Source organism: Lasiodiplodia theobromae (genome assembly GCF_012971845.1).
Source record: "Lasiodiplodia theobromae strain AM2As chromosome Unknown scaffold_71, whole genome shotgun sequence".
Classification (NCBI taxonomy): Eukaryota; Fungi; Ascomycota; class Dothideomycetes; order Botryosphaeriales; family Botryosphaeriaceae; genus Lasiodiplodia; species Lasiodiplodia theobromae.
Window position 1 is genome coordinate 24,886 of NW_023336554.1, and position 18,603 is coordinate 43,488.

An 18,603-nucleotide genomic window follows, 5' to 3' on the forward strand; every position below is an offset into this window, starting at 1 on the left:
ATGCATGGGGAGTTGAAGCTATCATCCGGACGTAAATGAATAATTATTAATTCGACATCCATGGGGAGCTGAAGCTATCGTCCGGACGTGAACGAATAATTATTAATTCGACATTTGGATCCGGACGATAGCTTCAACTACCCATGGTATGAGCGAAATAAATCCACGCTAGCCGTTGGCTGCAATGACCCCCGTAGTGTTTACCTACGCCCAAGCGAGCCTCAAGCTTCCCCCCAGATACCTACCCGCTTGCTAGTATCCGGGCGTCCTCCTTCACGGCCGCCGCCGCCACCGCCGATGTTATCTCCGCCGCTTCCGCTTCTGTTGTTCCTTTCAGAATACCGAAGTTTTCAATGCCGTTTTGAGAGCCGCTGAGCGCCCTGACCATTTCCATGTTTCCGAATTCGCCGCTTAAGTCCGAAGATCAAATCCCAAGCACACCGTAGTTGGTCATGCCCCGAATATTGTAGTAGTAGTAGCTCTGGGAATTTAGAAGCTGCACCACTATCTTCTACGCCCTTTTCCAATCATAGGTTGGAGTTCTATTCTCAATGTTGCGTAGTTTGAAGATAGCAGGGCACGAGAAGGGAATGCATATCGTTTTACTTCAAGTCTTGACATTCATAGATTCCGTCATCGATTATGGCATCAGTTACAATGATATTCACAAAGTTCATTCTTCATACCTGAGAGTATTTAATTGGCTCATTACTTTTTCTCAGTACCGCCTGCTTGATGATTGGGCTCAATAGATGCGTTCTTCAGTCTTTTCTGAAACCTCTTCACATAGAACATTGTATAAAATTGATCGAGAGATCGAATTGATTAAATTATAAACTACTCAACTAAAACGAAGCAAAATTATTTCTAGTCTTTTCTGTTCTCCAAGCCGTTATCGAGTTCAAGTCGTGAAAAAGGATCTTCAGGTCATAAGCGAAACAGTTTACGGGGTGAAAGAGCCACGGGTGATGGTGTTGGTGTTGGTATCAACCGTGAGCATGAGGCCAGGGGTGATGACGGCCTGGTTGAAGGAGTACTGGACGGACTGACCGCCCCTCTTCTGGGCACCGACGGTGGCCGAGTAGCCCGACTGGTAGACGTCGTAGTACCTGTACACGGCCACGCCCGGGTTGTTCTCGGACATGGTGATGGTGAAGTGGTAGTACTCGTTGGAACGGCTGAAGGCGGACGTGTAGAACTCGAAGAGGACGGTGCGGCTGCCGACGGCGCCGGTCACGTCGTAGTAGATACCCTGGTTGGTGCCGTAGTAGACGTACAGGTCGTCCCAAAGACCGAAGAGTGCGGCACTGCCGAAGGACGAGGTGCTGTAGGGAAGAGCATAGTTGGTGTACTCCCAGCCGTAGTTCTGGCTAGCATCAGAGCTTGGCCAGTACAATACTGAGTTATCTGTGAGGTAGACGACGCTGCTGGAGACGCCATAGGCGCTGATGGCGAAGGGAAGCTCCAGACGGTAGTAGTTGTCATCAGAGCTCGTGGTGCGGCCGGAAACGATGGTGGTCGGCGAAGAGAGCAGGACGGCGGGGACGGTCAAAGTAGACACGGTAGACACGGTCTGGGTAGCGGTGCGGGTGACAACGGCAGTAGTCAGAGGAACCGGGGCAGTGGAGATGCTGGTGGTGGTGACAACACCGGTGGCGACGTTTGAGCAAGCAGCCGAGATCTTGGCAGCGGGCCAGCCCGTGATGGAGGCAGGGGTGGCGACGGCACGCTTGGCAATCTGGACGTCGGTAGGAGCGACGGTCGAGTTGCCGATGGCGGACTTGTTGGGGATGGACACAGTGGAAGTGCTGATGTCAATGCTGTAGTCACTGCCGGTGAAGTCGGCATCGTCATCTCTCCTCCTCAAGCTTCCGCCGGTTGCAGTCACAGTCGCAGTGCTGGTGTAGACGGTCGTGGTGGTCGTCGAATCGGTCGTCTGGTAAACAGTCGACACACCGGGAACCGTGGTGGAGATCGCGGTCGAGGTGCTGGGAGTGTAGCTGATGTAAGACGAGCAGAACTCGGCGCCGGAGCTCTCGAGATAGGAGAGATCCGCAGCGCAGACAGGCTGATTTTGCGGCTTGGAGTAGAAGAAGCTGTAGCTGTAGGTGTACTTGGCTCCAATAGAGTCATCGTACGAAGCAGTGTTGACAGCATACTCGGCGTCCCAAGCGGAAGTGTACCTGTGATGGATGCGTAAGCAAGTATTCTTGTGTGGAAGACACTGGCAAAACCTACATCGTGCAGATCTGGCCCTGGATAACGGAGCCCGAGGAAGTGGTCTTCGTGAGAAGGTAAGTGCCGAATGCGGCGCAAAGGGGAACATATCCAGACGACGGCGGGTGGGCAATATTGTATTCGGTTTGGGCATCGCAGGCGGCGGCACAGGCCTCGACGCTGAAGGGACCGTCGTTGAAGAACTTGTAGCCCATGTAGGTCCAGGTGTTGGCACAATCACGCAGAGGGGCGTTCATGGCGGCGTTGTTGAGTCTCAGGGGAGCATCCCACCCGTCGAGAGTAGGGCCAACCTTCTCAGAGGTATAGGCATTAGAGCCAGCAATACCAACTTGAAAGTCCGCTCGCCACTGTCCCGAATTGGTAGCCGTGGTCTCGTCGAGAGCGCTGCCCCAGAAGGAGCACTTGATGTTTGCAAAAGCAGTAGGGTTGGTGCAACCATCACCGGGCTCGATGGTGGGATCTCTTTCGAAGAAGATGTTGAAGCCAAGGCATCCCTCCTTGTCGGTACATTCCTGGGCGCAGTTGTCGACATCGTAGCCGGTCTGCAGGACCTTGTAGCCCAAGTAACCATCTGATAATTCGTCAGCTCACTCAGCAAAGTGAAGCGGAAAAGGAAAAACGTACATGCGCTGTTGGCAGCGTCCTTGTTCTTGAAGTTGTTGAAGTAGCCCGAGGGAGTTGCGGCGTCGTTGGCCACTTGAGAGATCTTGGTGTCAGCCTTGAAGCTGGCATAGCTCGAGACGTCGACGTCGTAGTAGTTCGCAATGGTGGCCTGAGAATCGCAAGCCGCACGCCTTTCGAGGGCGGCGGCAGCGGCAGCAGCAGCACCGCGCTTGGACGGGGTGCCGGTTTCGACTGCATCGGATTCACCAGCGGCGTTGATGGGGACGGTGGTGACAGCCGGAAAGACGCTCAGAGGAGTCTCGGAGACGTCGGCAGCAGCGGACTCGATAGCCGTGGCAGTTGCGTAAGGGACATCCTGAGACAGAACACCCTCGATAGTAGTGTAAGTAGGGGCAGGAATGTCGCGAAGGAAATCAACGTCCAATGCGTCCGGAGTTGGGACTGCGTCGGCCGGGATGTCGGTGCTGGTCGACTGCGAAGCAGCGAGTCCAGCCAGAAGAGGCAAGAGATAGGCAGAATGCATTGTGAACCAGAAGATGAAGACCGAAGACGACTGAAGAAGGCGATGGTGAAGAATAATCAACAAAGGCCACACTGGTTCTTATAGCAAACTCAGCGTGAAGCAATAGACGCCCCAGGCCGGCTGAAAGATACACCACACCATGGCAGATTCCGCAAATTGACCGCCGAAAGCCACAGCTGAACGCGTCTACCACGATAGCTCCTCGTTGTTGTCGACGCTTTCCGATAGTAACGGAGAGTTCCCGAGTGTTGGCGAGGGCGCTAAACGTGGGAGTTTCCGGGCAGCACTGGGGTGGAAATTGCTATAGCTCAACTCGGTGTTTCCCATTGCTCGGGAGCGGCGGGACCGGCTTGGCACAAGGGTACTCCGGAGCATCCAGATCGGCTTGGCATGGCCATGTCAAGCCTCGAATCTTGGCTTGGCAGAGTGGCTGTCGTGGCTTAGATGCGGGAGAGCTGAGCTGTCAGGGGCCAGATCAGGAAGGATCGTCTTGAAGCGGAAGGCCAGTGCAGAAAGCGGAAAACGGCGCCAGGTGAGGCTGAGAGCGGAGGTCTCATAGGGAGTAAGCGTCTTGGCGTGGGCTGTCATGCGGGTGTTATAGGCGCGGGCCGAATGGGTCATGCCGGAGAAATCGTTCGATAGGGACTCGATGTTCAGCCGCCAACCCAAGTCCTTTCTACGCACTAACGTCTTTCGCCTTGTCGCTGTCTATTCTGGGCGACTGCAGAGCCTTCTTGGTATCAGAAAGTCTCGAGTAGAAACACAGAAGGACTCTTCGCATAGAAGCGAAGATTAACAATAATAGTAGTAACTTTAAACACGTAGCTGTTATCCGGCACTGCAAAGATCCTACTAACAGCCGGTAGGAATAACAATGTGTAGATGCCGAAAATACAAACCGGCACATGGCTCAGGAGAAAGTCGTGCAAGCCACAATACCATGTAGGCGTAGCGAGGTCTTAGCTTGGAAGCTTGGTAGATCCGGCGCTCCTCTAGCGCGCGGCTGGCCACCCTAATCCAGACTACCGAAAAGCAAAATCCCGGGGACCCCGGGGGTAAAAATAGGGCCACCCGTCCACGGAAGCGGCCGAAAAATGATTGGCCTCTGGTGAACCCTGAGGGGCACACGTTTCCTGGGTCCTTCTCTCGGCGCGTCCCGTCCTCGAGGCTTCCGAGCCATACACTGATCATGTCGCGTTTAACCAGACGTCCTTCCAGCACTTCGCAGTAGGGCTGCAATATCCAGTCGACACCGCACGCTCCCTATCGATACCAATCCTTCGTCCGCCGCGGGCCGCCAACGACGCCCGCCGTTCTTTCCCGCTAAACTCGGCGACCTTCGACTCCTCGACCACCGAACTAACAGGAACAGCTCTGCGACCGGTCTGTAGTAGTTGTAGGAGTTTTGCCTCTGCCAAGTCGACCACGTCACGGCGCCGAGCTTTTTCGTGGGCGAGGCCCTACAGCTCCAGCGTCTTGTCGGTGCACGAGCGTGATCCTTCCAGCCGCGGCGGCGGTTCTGGACTTCAGTATTCTCTGAATCGCGCACCCAGTGCCGGTGAGAACTCTTGGGTCAATAAGAGGCTCTTCAGCCTGCTGTTGACTATAGGAACGCCGCAAGCATTCTCCATCGTGCACAATGGGAACTCTTGGGAGCGGTGAATGCCGGCGTGCTGAACCTGAACTCTAATTTGCCGCACCGTGGGAAATCTTCATGCATAGTGTACGACGCTAGAGTGAGACGGTACTTTTGGGGCATTTCTGATACTATATCAATCTACGGTGCAGAAGCAAATGGGAATGTGATTACGGCTGAAATCATTTTCAAAGACAAATAGATGCGCAAGTTCGGGTTTTGAAATACCCCTTTTTAAATGCACTGATTTCTAAATTCTTCTCAAACATGAAAGTCACTTACTCCTTACCCAAATCCATAGCATTGGGCTGCACTCGCTTCGTCCCTTTAAAGCACTTCCACCACACAATGTTCGCCAAGTACACGACAACACCAATATAACTCGTAACAAATGTATCCGCCTTAAAATGCGGAACAAACGCAGTAAACCCTGCACGCACGTCAGCCACTGCACACCACACATTCACACAGGGTGCACCTACCATTGAAAAAGATCACCAACACGGTCACAACCAGCGCAAACCACGCGCCATACGGCTGCAACGGATCTCTGTACGGCAGCTCCCGCATATCCACGCCCTGCGCCAGCATCCCGCGGCGCATGCACAGATATGACACCAGAATGCTGACCCAATTCAGCGTGCCGAACACAGTGACCAGGCTGACAAAGTAGCCGAAGACGGTGGAAGCCGATTTGCTGACGTTCATGTAGCCGAGCAGGATGAACAGGGCTGCAGCGGCGACGCCGGCGAGCGGGACGCCGGCAGCGGTGGTGCGCTTGAACAGAGCGGGTGCCTGGCCGTCTTTGGCCATGCCGAAGAGGGCGCGCGATGCGACGTAGATATCTGTAGGTTGTTAGAAAGTGGAAATTAGTGGCGTTGTTGCAGAGGATAAAGGTGAGCTGATGGAGGGCGGCAGTACCCGAATTGGCGGCACTGATGACGAATACCAATAGCGCGCCATTGACGATGTCGGGCAGGACCTTGATACGGGCGAGGGTGATGGCGACGACGAAGGGCGAGGCGGCTGTGTGCGCTGTATGTGAGTCTTCCCGTTACCAACTGCCGACAGTGATGCTTACCAGCGCTGGTTTTCTCCTTCGTTGCTCCGATGAGCCGCTCGTTGTCATACGGCACCGCCATGCCCAGCACAAAAACGCCCAGGACGTAAAAGCAGCAGATGCGCAGCAACGTCTGCCTGACCGTCTTCGGCACGTTCTTCCTCGGATTCGGCACCTCGCCGAACGCGGCGCCGATGATCTCGGTTCCGGTGTACGCAAAGCAGGCCTGCACAACGCACGCCCAGAACCCCAGAAACTTCCCAGTGGAGCCTTCGGCGAGGTATGGCGCGAAGGCGCCTGGGTCGCGCCAGTAGCGGAAGCCGATGCGGTCGTGTGAGGGCGAGCCGCCGAGAGAGATGACCAGGCATGCCAGAATGAGGCCCAGAAGCACGACGACTTTGATGGCTGAGAGCCAGAACTCGGCTTCGCCGAACCAGCGTACGTGGAGGACCTGGAACCGGCATCAGAAATGATATTTCAAATAGTTTACGGCCGGAAGCATACATTCAGCAGGATGATGACCACGCCAAAGACGGTGATCCAAACAGCAACGTTGATGTCAGGCCGCCAGTACTGCAGGATGATTCCGGCTGCAGTGAGGTTGTTTGGCAGGACGATGGCGTACTTGAAGAAGTAGTTCCATCCAGTCGCGAAGCTGGGAAGTGAGCATGAAGCAGATCTCAACGGAGGTAAGAACATACCCAAAGGCCGGATCTACGAAGCGTGTAGCATAGCCAGCGAAGCCTTTCTTCATTGGCAGCCACGTCGCCATCTCCCCCATAGCTGTCATGACGAAGTACACGACGGCGCCAATCAGCATGTATGCGATCAGCAAACTGGCGGGACCTCCATGCGCGAGCCCGGAACCGGAACCAATGATCAACCCGGTTCCAATTGCGCCAGCAATGGCAAGCATGTCGACCTGACGGGGCTTGAGGGCGCGGTGGAGATCATCGGCGTCATGGCGGACCGTGGCTTCCCCCACATCAACGTCGTGTTCCGAGGCCGGCCGGTCATCCTTCGCATGCTTCATGTCTGGTGTCGATGGAGCTGTCATTTTGAGAGGCACCGTGGAGAAGTTGAGCAGCGAGAGCTGCGCAGCCGCGCAGTGGATTTAAGAAGTGCACTATTCAAGGCGCGGCCGATAGGACCGTAGATACCGGGAAGGTGATAAAGTTGCCGGTCTCGGTGGTAGTGAGAAAAACTGACCAATCAGAGCCGCCCGCGCCGTCGACGGACTTCGACCTCCGTAAACACTTGGCGCCATCATGATACACAACGTGCGGGGAAACATGATTGAAATGACCGGTTATCTCAATAGTACGACCGACGCGGGGGACACGGAGGTCGGAGTCCATCGAATTGTGGCCATGTCGGGGTTTCAACTCCGTGTGTCCTGCCAGAGAGTTACTGTATAAGTAAAGGTGAGCTACGCATTCTCCATCATACCAAACCATCATCATCATGGCTGCCTCCACTACCGCCACCACGACAACCCCCTCCACCATGCTCCTCTCGCCCCAGCAACCACCGCGGGACCTCTCCCACCTCCGCGCCCTCGTCCCCGTTGCCACCCACCGCGACGCCTCCTCGGGCCAGGCGCACACCTACCTCAACGCGTCCTTCCAACCGCCCATGAACCTCATCGTCCGCTCCGCCATCCAATCCTTCCTCGACGAAGCCACCTTCAGCCCACACCCCAAGCCGACCTGGCAATCCCGCGCCGAAGACCTCCGCGCACTGCTCGCCACCTACCTGCACGCGCCCTCCGCCTCCACCATCGCCCTCACACGGGACACAACCGAGGGCCTAAACCTCATCCAGCGCTCGCTCGCCCTCCAACCGGGCGACAACGTCCTCATCCTCGACTCCGAGCACCCGAACCAAGCCTGCGGCTGGCTCGCGCTACGCGACACCATCCCGGGCCTCGAGATCCGCCAAATCCCGACCACCGGCACCGCGCACGACTTCCACGCGACGGCCGCGACCTTCGCGCCGTACGTCGACGCGCGCACGCGCGCCGTCGGGCTGTCCAGCTGCATGTTCCACTCGGGCCAGCGCAACGACGTGGCCGGGATAAGCGCCGCGTTCCGGCCGCGCGGGATACACGTGCTGGCGGACCTGACGCAGGAGGTGGGGTTCGGCGCCGTCGACGTGGGGGCGCTGGGCGTGTCGGCGGCGGCGTTTGGGTTGCACAAGGGGCTGGGGTGTCCGACGGGGCTGGGGGCGCTGTATGTGGATCCGGCTGTGCTCGGGGAGTTGAAGGGGACGCCGCCGATTGTGGGGGCGGGTGGCGTGGCGAATTTGAGGGCGGATTTGACGGTGAGTGCGGTGGAGGGGTTGGTGTATCATGGGAGTGCGAGGCGGTTTGAGCATTTGAATGTTTCGCTGATCGCGGTGCATGCGGCGAGGGCGGCGTTAAGGTTTTTGCTGTATGATGTGGGTGTGGAGGAGCTGGAGGCGCATTTGAGGGCGCTGGGGAGGCGGTTGAGGGAGGGTGCTGGGCGGTTGCGCGTGCCGGTGGTGGGCGAGGTGGAGGAGGAGAAGCGCGCTCCGCAGGCGACGGTGCTGGCGTTGAGGGATGAGAGGTGGATGGAGCTTTTGGAGCGGGAGAGAATCAGGGTGTCGGCGTATAGGCTAGGGGTCAGAGTCTCGGTTGGGTTTTACAACAACGAGGCCGATATCGATCGTCTGTTGGAGGTGCTGGAGATAGGTAAGGCGGCCGGTATTCCTCTTTGTTGAGTTGCTACATGCTCGGAAACATTGAGTCGTCCCAAAAAGAAGCGTCTATATCTGGTTGGTAGGGAGTAAATCCAAATAATGACAGTTCTTGGTTTTGTACGTCAAACTCAGTGAAAGGCTCTGATGATGCGTTGTGAAGCAGTTGTTCAGCTGATGGTGTGTCACTGCTGGTAGCGTCATCCGCGACATCGTCTGGGATGGCTCTGGATTCATTACGTGTCAGCTTGAGATAGATCTCTTCGGAGATTTTCCATGTTCTGCCGCATTTCTCGAGATCCCGCTTCAAGACGCGAACTGGAAAGTCTGTCGACGCTGTGCTGGACTGCAATAAACCACCTCGAGGTCTTTGCAGCAAACCATGCCCGTCGAGAGCAAGCGCACTCGCGTACACAAAAATAATGGGCACCTGACGGAGATCGTGCTGGCTCTTGTAGTGTCTCATGAGTTGAACGACCATTCCAATGAGGGACTCGCACTGCTCCCGAGAAGACCTGGCCGACGTGGCGTCTCGAGATGAAACCATGTTTTCTCGATGGATGCAGATGCGGACGCAGAGAAAGGTTAGGTGCAACGCAGCAATGTGTGGCTCCAGCGGTTTGGTAACGGGCCACCAGCGGTTCCACCGGATCTCTTCAGGCAGCGTCTCAAGCCAGCGGCCAAGATCCACGTCGACCTGATGGATCAAACCCTGTTTCTCGTCGCCGGAGCTGCCTTTGAGTGCAAAGACACGCGAAAGCGTCTCGTGCATCACTCCACCAAGTTTGCTGAGGCTCTTCAGGTACGGAATGAGTTTTGAGACCTTGTAGTCTGTGGTTCCTGATTCAAGCCAAGCCTCAAGCTCAGGATTGTCGGGTAGCGGCTCACTGGGATCCACAACCGATTCGCGGTCTTGAAAGAACACTGGTCTGCCCAAGATCAAGCTGATAAGTGCGTCAGAGGTGTAGCATCCCCAGTAGACTCTCCCGCGGATCTCATGGTCAATGCGGACCGTAGGGCTGCTGTCATTCTTCAGACCCCGCTGCAAGCCAAGGTCCTGGCTGATTCTGAAGGCCATTCCGGAGAAAAGCCATCCCTGGGAGATTTTGCCCCGTCCAATTTCATAGAAAGCAAGGCATAGCAGGGACTGAACAGTGGTGATATGCGGCTGTGCGAGCTCTAGCTCAACAGCCACCCTTGCCTTGTCAAAGAAGCATTCGCTCATTTCCCTGAGACCCGCTTCCATGGACCCTAGCGAGCCTAGGGCTGCGACAGCGTAAAGAAGTGATTGAGTGCAATATCTCCCAGAATACGCGTTTAGGAGGTAGTCTAGTAGGAAAGCCTCTCGATAAATAAACATAAAGTGGGGATATTGCCATCGAAAGAAGAGAATAACGGCCTGTTCGATAAAGGGATCATTGGAGACTGCCGGCCCTGGGGTCCCAGGAGATGAGCAAGCGTTACTGACAGACAGGTCATCGACCTCTGGAGGGGTTTCGGAGCCCACATGGTAAATGCTCGTGGGGCCGTGGTAAGAGATCAGCCCATCGTTCGTCCGCCGGAGGCACGCCATGGAGGGCGACGGTGAGGAGTCTTTCTTCGCGTCATGCTGGTTTGAGCTGGCAAGGTGGTCTTCGAAATCGAGAGAATCAAGCAATTTGAACCTGCCCTCTTGAGACTCGGCTTTCAGTTGCTTAAGAATGGACTCCAACGAAGCCACGCGAGCCTCGAGTGCCCTGACGTAGTCTTGAGCGACAGGACGTTTCCGCGCGTCATCCTCACGAAACTGACATGTATGACCAGCCGCCGAGCAATTCGAGCATGGGTTGGTCCGTGTACATTTAAGCTGTCGAGTGTGAGAATGGATCTCTCCCGAATAGCAAAATTACAAACCTTGCGAGTCTGGCAACGCTTGCATCTGGCAGCGTGTTAGTTGTTCCCAGGCCAGTCGACAAGTTCAACCTACGATATTTTCTTGCGGCGGATCGGAGCATCAGCCATGTTGTGGGAGTGGAGGACCAAGGGAGCTGAGGAGTGAAAACGGATCGGCTTATCTCTGCCACCGGCCGGGAATCACTCCTCCTCATTACGTAACGAATATCGCTTATGTAAACGCCTCTCACAGCTTTAGGGACACGAGAGTCTGATATTCGTATAATTTTTATAACACTCTCACGATCACAATGCATTGATACAAATTACTACAATTCTCGAAAAAGTGCTGCAGCACGATCAAAGCCCAAGTCAAAATTGCTCCTGAGAGATTTACGTGCAGCACGTGATGTCCAGAATAAAGCTGACCACTTGAAGCGCTTTCGCAAGAGACAGACTGCGGCGGAAAATAAATTTCGACGAAAATGAGGCGAGGGCGGGGAGAGATATGGGTATTCTCAATCCTGCCATCTGTCCTCCCTGGATCATCTGGACCGTCGAAATGGTAGAGATTTTCCTCCACTGCCGTGCAAAGCGCACCATTTTGTTTTAGCACTCGTAAATATGCGTATAAGTATACCTTGCTGAAACCAATAGTCTCTGGCCCCCATGTAAGCGTGTCTTATTTAGGCGAGCCCAATCGTGAGGAAGCGCAGTTCTCTTACGGTCGCCTGGTTGAATTTCAGCTCTGGGCACGCTTAATACAGCCTAGGGCTTACTATAATTCCTTTTTAGCAAGTCAGCTTACTGCGAACTACCCTTAACAGTGAATCCTCGAGACTCGAGATGCAATTAAAGAGCCACCATATTCCGTATTCGACAACTCCTTCAGCCCCACATAGACAACTAAAGCGTTCTGTGTGCAAGGAATCAAGCGATCAAGCTGAAAAGATGCCGTCACTTCCAGATGATGCCAGCGTTGCATCATGTGTTTTTCGACAGGTAAAGCATTATGAGCCGAGTAAAAGATCTCAGCAAGCCCATCGGGGTCACTATAAAAGAAGACAGAAGAACCGTCCAAAACTTCATCAGCATCATCCACATTCATATCGCATTTACAACAGCGCCTATTCCAAGTCATTGACCACATTTCGTTCTACTTCCCACAACAAACACACCAGTCACTATGAAGTTCCTCGACTCTGCCATCGCCGCTATTGCCTTGGGGCTTTGCGTTTCCTCTTCCGCCGCGACTCCTGTTTCTGGAGATTTTGCTGTCAATGATATCGGTGAGGACTCGGAATCCCATATCTATACCACGGGCAAGCTCCTCACACAGCTATGATAGCCAAACGCGACTGCATCGCCGACGCTGCAATCATCAAGAAATGGAAGGAAGATGCGCTGCAGCGCTACCGTGTTGCGTTCTCCACCACCGATTCCAGTATAGTCTATAAACTGGGAGAGGTATGCGATAAATTCGACGACCACATCGCAAGTAAGTTTGACCTTGCACTATCCCGCCATGAGTGTGTTCGTTTCTGACGGGAGGACCTAGAATGCGGCGGCATCAACAACAACATTCAGTGCTATTTCAGCACCCCTTACTCGAGTTGGCTCATCGACAATAACCAGCTGATCGGTGCAGGCGACCCCATCGAGGACTGTCTGGTCGAGGCCTTCCGTGAGAAGCTCGCCGACCATTTTGGCTGCCATATTGGGTAATGGCATGCAGAGAGGTGGAGAGACGTTGAAGACGACCCTAGCGCACTTTAGACACGAATTTAAGATAGATACTTATTTGAAGATGGACACTCATTTCGCAATAGAGACTTTTACGGAGCATGATAGAGTCCTTGTAAAATGACTTTGCAATTATGTTCCCGTGACCCTGAGGCTTGGTAGCTATTAGGTAGACGTTAGCTGGCAGAGAATTCCTAAGCGGAAGGTCCATTACGAGACGGCTCTTACACGAGTATACATCGTCCCCACTCACAGTCTATGGTAAGTAGATTCGTAGTGTCGGCCAGCCTGATAACATACTCTACTTACTAGAGTTTCCACTCTATGATTCCGCAAAATGACGTCTTGTAGGTACCAAATAACGTAATAAATTTGAATGGTGAATGGATTTACCGCCTAACTCTACAAAGAGGATTTTACCGAATCCACCTCTTACAAAGCTAGTGGCATAGTATGCGTCAGCCTTTTCTATCCGAAGCACGAAATATTCGTATCTCGGTTTCGCTGCGTTCTAATCTAAGTATGTATACCCCCTAAATATACTCCGAGTAGCATGCCGGATTCAGTCAATTTACATATCCGATCCGAATGCGAATCGGCATGAACCACGAATTGTGGGTAGCCCTCAAATATAAGAAGCCAAGCCCGTGCAAATGGACGCATCAGCATAGAACCCTGAACATACTTCTGATCGAAACGAACGACATCATGACATCTACCGCAAACGTCGCTGGCAAATTCATTGCCATCACCGGAGTGGCAATAGGCGGCATAGGCTTCGCAACAGCCAAGCTGCTCGCTGAGCGCGGTGCCCATCTGTCCCTCGCCGACTTCAACGAGGAACAGTTGAATAACTCTGCAGAAACGCTTCAGAGAGAATTTCCGCATTGCAAAATCATTACAGCCATCGTTGACGTCCGCAATCAGGAGCAGGTCGAAGCATGGATGGAGAAGACCTTAAAAGAGTTTGGCAAGCTGGACGGCGCGGCCAACGTGGCCGGCACGACGGGAACTTACGGTCTCATCAAGGACATCGATACGGAGGCGTGGAAAATGGCCATGGATATCAACTGCCGCGGCGTGTAAGTGACGGAAATTGCATCCTTCCTGGGCGCTGAAGCTAATGCAACACGACAATAGATTCCTTTGTATGAAAGCACAGCTCGCTCGAGCTGCACCCACGGCTTCGATTGTGAACGTCGCGAGCGTGGCGGGCATGATCGGCTCGCCGACGGCCTCGTCCTATGGCGCAAGCAAGGCCGCCGTCGTCAGCTTGACCAAGTCCGCGGCGAGAGAGGGCGGAAAATCTGGTATCAGGGTCAATGCCGTTCTACCGTGAGTATTCCCGGAGAGGACTACCTCTACTCGGTTGCTGATGGCCTTTTAGTGGGGTGATCGACACTCCATTGTCCCGTGCATCGGAGAGGATGCTGGGCCACCCACTTCCCACTAAGTATCAGTGCTTGGACCGCAAAGGAGATCCCAGAGAAGTTGCGGCGTTGATAGCTTTCTTGCTCAGCGACGATGCCAGCTTCATCACTGGGGGTATTTATCCTGCAGATGGAGGATTTCTCGCATAGCTTGGGAGTTTGGTGTATCGTGGAATCTGTCGAGCTGCCGAGGACATACATTACACAATTACTGAGTGCTGGTTTCGGATCTTCAGAACCTTACAAATGGCCGGAACTTGGCTGATGATTACTATCAATCCTTGCTGGAGTATTTCGACCGGTTTTCTCTTGTCGCACCAGCGACACCGGTAATTTCACCAACTTCCTTGCACAAGGTTATCGTTTTTGTCTGCATTACCTCGAAAGTAGTCTTCTTCATGCCACCCTTGTTATTATGCAGCTTTTTGAGGTTCAAGTATTTCTCGGCAAGGCGATTTCCGAAGTACTTAAACGCCTTCGACTCCAGGATGTGCTCAATCTATAATGACATATAATCAGTCCCTTCGACGCCTTATCTTGTCCGAGGTCGGTGTGTTAATCTGTTCGCACTCGATGCCGCACGAATCCAGAGTCTTGGGCACAAATATGGGCACCTTCGTCCACTTCTCTAGCAACGGCGACGTTCCCGCTCTATCGGAATTGCGTACGAGCTATAACTGGGATAAGACTCAACACGCTGCCGTGACTCTACCCATTACTTCATAATACTTAGACGGAACACCGTCACAAGCGTCAAGCCGCCTGGTACAGCTCTAACTAGGATACTTAGCAAGCGCAACAAGTATATACAGCGAAGGATGGTAGGTTTTTAAATCATTATAGAGAAAAGCTATCGTTAGTACTTGTTTACGTAGGCAGCCGATCCTACTATAGCATGCGCAAGACAAACGTACCACTCTCGAGTACTTCTATAAGTTAAACCATTGCAAGATAAGGTTTTAATAATTTACTTACTAAGCGTAAGCGTGACCTCGAGGTCGTAGCAAGCGTATATTAATTATAAATACGTTATACTTCTATCTTAATAGATTTAGCTATTATTCTTAGAGATATTTCTAAAACTCCGGCTTGTAAAGAACGTAGTAAAGAGTAGTGAAGATAAGAATCTATACGGCGCTGTAGCTCTAATAATTCCCCTTATAGTAAGAGCTAAACCTAGTAGGGTAGAAGTTATAGTTAATAAGCACTTAAGTGTAAAACTTAATTAAGTGGGCACTTCGAGAACGCTTACTTAATTGCTCGGTAAGCCGCTTACGCTTTCTACGAACTTTAGTACTATTAAATGTTGTTTTGTCTAGCTTAATTACTCTATACCGCTAATATTAGTGTTGGCAGACGATCGGCGATGGCTCGAGCTCTAGATGTGATTCGCTTAATAAGATGCGCCTGGAGCTGCTGCCTGGCCGGGATATTTAACTTACTCGTTCGCCCGGTTCCATTTTTCCGCAATCAAGTTCCGTATCCTCCACTATGCTACAACTTCCCGAGGACGTCCTTTTTCTAATTGTAGAGCAACTAGACCAGCTTCACCGCCAAGAACGCTCCCAGCTTTTTCCGCCGCGGTATCAGTATCAGCCAGGGCTCTCTCAGTACGCGGTAGTCAACCGGACATGGAATGCGATTACTGAGCGCGAGACGTTCCGGCACATTTCCGTTTGCTCCGATGGCTTTACAAGGAAGGACTTTGACTATTCACCCACACCGAGCCGGTTCAAGGAACTGATGAATCGTGATCCAGCTCGACGTCGTGCAATTATTCATCAAGTCTCCTTCTACGCCAGCCACAGGTTTCCTCTTGATTCGGACGAGGCACAGTCTGAAGCCGGAGGCGCGGCCAATGACCGACACTTTTCACAGTCGGTCCGTGAATTCTGGAAGGTGTTGCAGGGTTTGGAGTGGCCGAAGGGCAGGACTTTCACACTTCGATTCAGCTCCCTGTCCGTAGTGAAGCAGTTTTACGATGGAAGGATGTATCCTTCTGGACCCTACCTTCACTTGGTTGGCGATACGTTACCGTACCTGAGCTGTGTCAGTAGCTTCCTTCTGGGAGAATATCTTCGCATATGCCCGTCATCCTTAGTACGTATTGTGGCTACGATGAAAGAACTCCGCCATGTGCAGCTCAGGCTCGATGACACCATCATAAATCCCGAAAAACGACTCCAATATCGTAAAGGTACGCATATCTCCTGCATCCGATCTGCCCCAGCCACTTACTTGTTCTTCTCCCCGCAGACCTCGGAACATGCATCAGCCAGCTTCCAACCTCCAGCCTCTTGTCATTTGAAGCGGTATTCTGCAACATGCCCTTGGGCTTAGGCGAGCAGCCCGCCGTCACGCCCGGCTCTCCTGACATCCTATGCATCGCTATCCGGAACCTGTCAATGTACCTGCGCGACCTCAGGCTCGAAGACCTCCGCGTGTCCCCCGAACTGTTCTGGCCAACAGTTGAACAACAGCGGCAGCAGCCTTTATGGCCGCACTTGGAGACTCTCTATCTGAACTTCGAGCCGGTGGATAGCTACGGTGTGCACGCCCTGCTCCCCATCACCCCTCGCGCCCACAAACCCGCGCGCACACAAACTACTTTTACTCCCCCTCTTTATCTACTGACATGTTTTTTTAACTTACCAGGCCGCTTCTACGCCGACCCCATCCCCGAAGAACTCGCCTACAACGCCACTCAAAACACGCCGGTCGAATCCATCAAGCGCGCCCTGCCGCGGCGCTAGTGCGGATTGCACCAGCTCATCGCCGCGGCGGGCCGGGCAATTTTCCAAGGCGGCATGCCGCGGCTGCAAATGATGCTGCTCGAGATTGAAGCTCGCGGGCTCCAAGTCATGCTTAATTTCGACGGGGACGAGAGGGGTAATGGGGGGAATTTTCGGCTGGAGTGGTTGAGCCAGCCGCCGGTGGTGTGGACGGATGAGGTGCTGGAGGTATGGGGGTTGGATTGGAGGATGTGCGAGGTTGGGGAAGAAGGGTGGGTGATTGAGGAGGGGACGGTGGTGAAGCAGGCGGCTTGGTCTTTGGTGGCTAATTTGGTGCCGTGGCGGTGAGGGGGGTGGGGGCGGCGGGTGATGGTGATGGAGGAGTGGTGATGTTGTTGCCTTTCGGCTAGATGTACGCGAACTCTAGGCCAGTTTCATTGCTAGAGGATGCCATGTTTATAGAGTGTTTGGCGCCTCAACTTGAGGTTCATCTGGTCCAGCGGCATCAGCAAAGACACGGAGGGATATCGGGGAGGAGGGGCACCAATAGCATGCATGTCTGCCCCCAAACTTGAGTGCCTCAGCCAGCTGGTTGGCGGGTGGGTGCGTCTTGAAATACGTACTTGTTCTATGCCGCGTAGGCGTTCACACACAGCCGCATACAGAAGGGTCTATCGCTGAGCGGCTTGCAGCTCGCGTACGTCTACATGTTGGCGCAGTCGAGCAGCGGCACATTCATCATCACGGTATCGAGGCTCAGCAGCGCTATACACTCGTTTATCGGGCCCGAATCGTGCTTGACTACGCGTTCAAGGCAGCTATGGCGACATGCGAGCTGTCAGGTCACAGACTTACGAAAGCAGACTGCCCTAAAGAATAATGACAGCATTCAACAGCACAGAAGTCTTGGTGAAGGCGTCCCTGCTTAGCAGATCGACCGCGACATTGTGTTGCCGGACTCTTTCCTGGCCAGTACTGTTACCCCGCACTATGTGTGAGTGAACATTAATAATTATGGATGTAAGACCAACGTCGATCATTGTTCGGCCTTAATACCTGTATGGCGGTTGCCGCGCTTCTATCTTAGTAACTGCGGCTTATTCTCTCTGCCGATGTTTCAAATCTGCCGGGATCTGACAAGGTGGGACTGGTAATGGCACCAATGGAAAATAAAACGAAATCATCTTAACTTGAAATGCTTCCTTGAAATAACTGTTCACAGAATTGAGTTTTCCTTCAATATTGCAATTTAATTTAAGTTGCATCTCTTTTAGAAGTTGAGCAAAATTTGTGTGAATGCGATACAAGAGTGACGGTCCAATTGCTTGAAGTAAGCGCCAAGAGGATCCACGACTCTTCTTTATTTATCCATGAACTGATTGGTGCGACCGTTTGACGTGTCTTGCTTACTGCAACTTGATTGTACAACACACGGAGGATTCTGTAGACGACCGGCTTTGTCAGACTAGTGGTGGCACAGCTTGCTATCATGACGAACGGTGCAGCAGGTACGTACGCATCACGTGCAGTTCGGCCGAGCGGTTGGGGGATTATCTACAGCGTTTCAAACTTGCAATCCTGTAGTTTGGGTTCTGCAGACTGGCCCAACAATTTCTCGGCTAATTCCTATTTTAGATTGGTTTATATTCCAGGTCTCTTCAATCTCAGCCTCAGAGGCTTCATGACACAGAAGCATTGTGGCTGCATATATTCCGAAAAGAAGATATCATATTACTGTATGTCTTTTCTTGGAACCATGTCCATTCCAATACCAACAGCTTTGTGTTCCGCTTCAACCGGTCATCCGGTGCCTCCCCAGCAGTTGTAACAACCGTTTCAGGTAACGGAAGATCAAAAGTCTCCCGATGGCAGAGGAACTCATGACGTGCGCCCATGTGTACACCTTTCTCTATTCTTAGGAACACAGTGCCGTTGATGGTATATAAAAGCTCCCAGCTATGCTTTCACAGCAAGATCCCAAACACTCCAACCGGATCTTCTTCAACTCCAGATCGTCTCATACATTG

At 53.1% G+C, this 18,603-nt stretch overlaps 5 protein-coding genes across 5 annotated transcripts; 2 read left to right on the plus strand and 3 right to left on the minus strand.

Annotated features, from left to right (window-relative positions):
* Positions 1-943: 943 nt before the first annotated feature.
* On the minus strand, positions 944-3,385 carry LTHEOB_12694 (Carbohydrate-binding protein; the record flags this gene model as incomplete). The annotated part of the gene is made up of 3 exons (XM_035509589.1): positions 944-2,183; positions 2,239-2,809; positions 2,863-3,385. The coding sequence occupies 3 exons, from the start codon at positions 3,383-3,385 to the stop codon at positions 944-946; spliced, it is 2,334 nt and encodes a 777-aa protein (XP_035363914.1).
* Positions 3,386-5,299: 1,914 nt separating this feature from the next.
* LTHEOB_12695 (Dicarboxylic amino acid permease) lies at positions 5,300-7,138 on the minus strand (the record flags this gene model as incomplete). Its single annotated transcript, XM_035509590.1, has 6 exons — positions 5,300-5,451; positions 5,504-5,866; positions 5,943-6,047; positions 6,103-6,532; positions 6,586-6,736; positions 6,783-7,138. The coding sequence occupies 6 exons, from the start codon at positions 7,136-7,138 to the stop codon at positions 5,300-5,302; spliced, it is 1,557 nt and encodes a 518-aa protein (XP_035363915.1).
* A 407-nt stretch (positions 7,139-7,545) lies between these two features.
* On the plus strand, positions 7,546-8,823 carry LTHEOB_12696 (Aminotransferase class-V; the record flags this gene model as incomplete). Its single annotated transcript, XM_035509591.1, has 1 exon — positions 7,546-8,823. The coding sequence occupies one exon, from the start codon at positions 7,546-7,548 to the stop codon at positions 8,821-8,823; it is 1,278 nt and encodes a 425-aa protein (XP_035363916.1).
* Positions 8,824-9,105: 282 nt separating this feature from the next.
* LTHEOB_12697 (Transcription factor) lies at positions 9,106-10,640 on the minus strand (the record flags this gene model as incomplete). Its single annotated transcript, XM_035509592.1, has 4 exons — positions 9,106-9,145; positions 9,213-9,946; positions 10,268-10,535; positions 10,591-10,640. The coding sequence occupies 4 exons, from the start codon at positions 10,638-10,640 to the stop codon at positions 9,106-9,108; spliced, it is 1,092 nt and encodes a 363-aa protein (XP_035363917.1).
* A 5,528-nt stretch (positions 10,641-16,168) lies between these two features.
* Positions 16,169-16,597, plus strand: LTHEOB_12698 (uncharacterized protein; the record flags this gene model as incomplete). Its single annotated transcript, XM_035509593.1, has 2 exons — positions 16,169-16,391; positions 16,500-16,597. 2 exons carry the CDS (start codon positions 16,169-16,171, stop codon positions 16,595-16,597), a joined length of 321 nt encoding a protein of 106 aa, XP_035363918.1.
* Between the last annotated feature and the right edge of the window lie 2,006 nt (positions 16,598-18,603).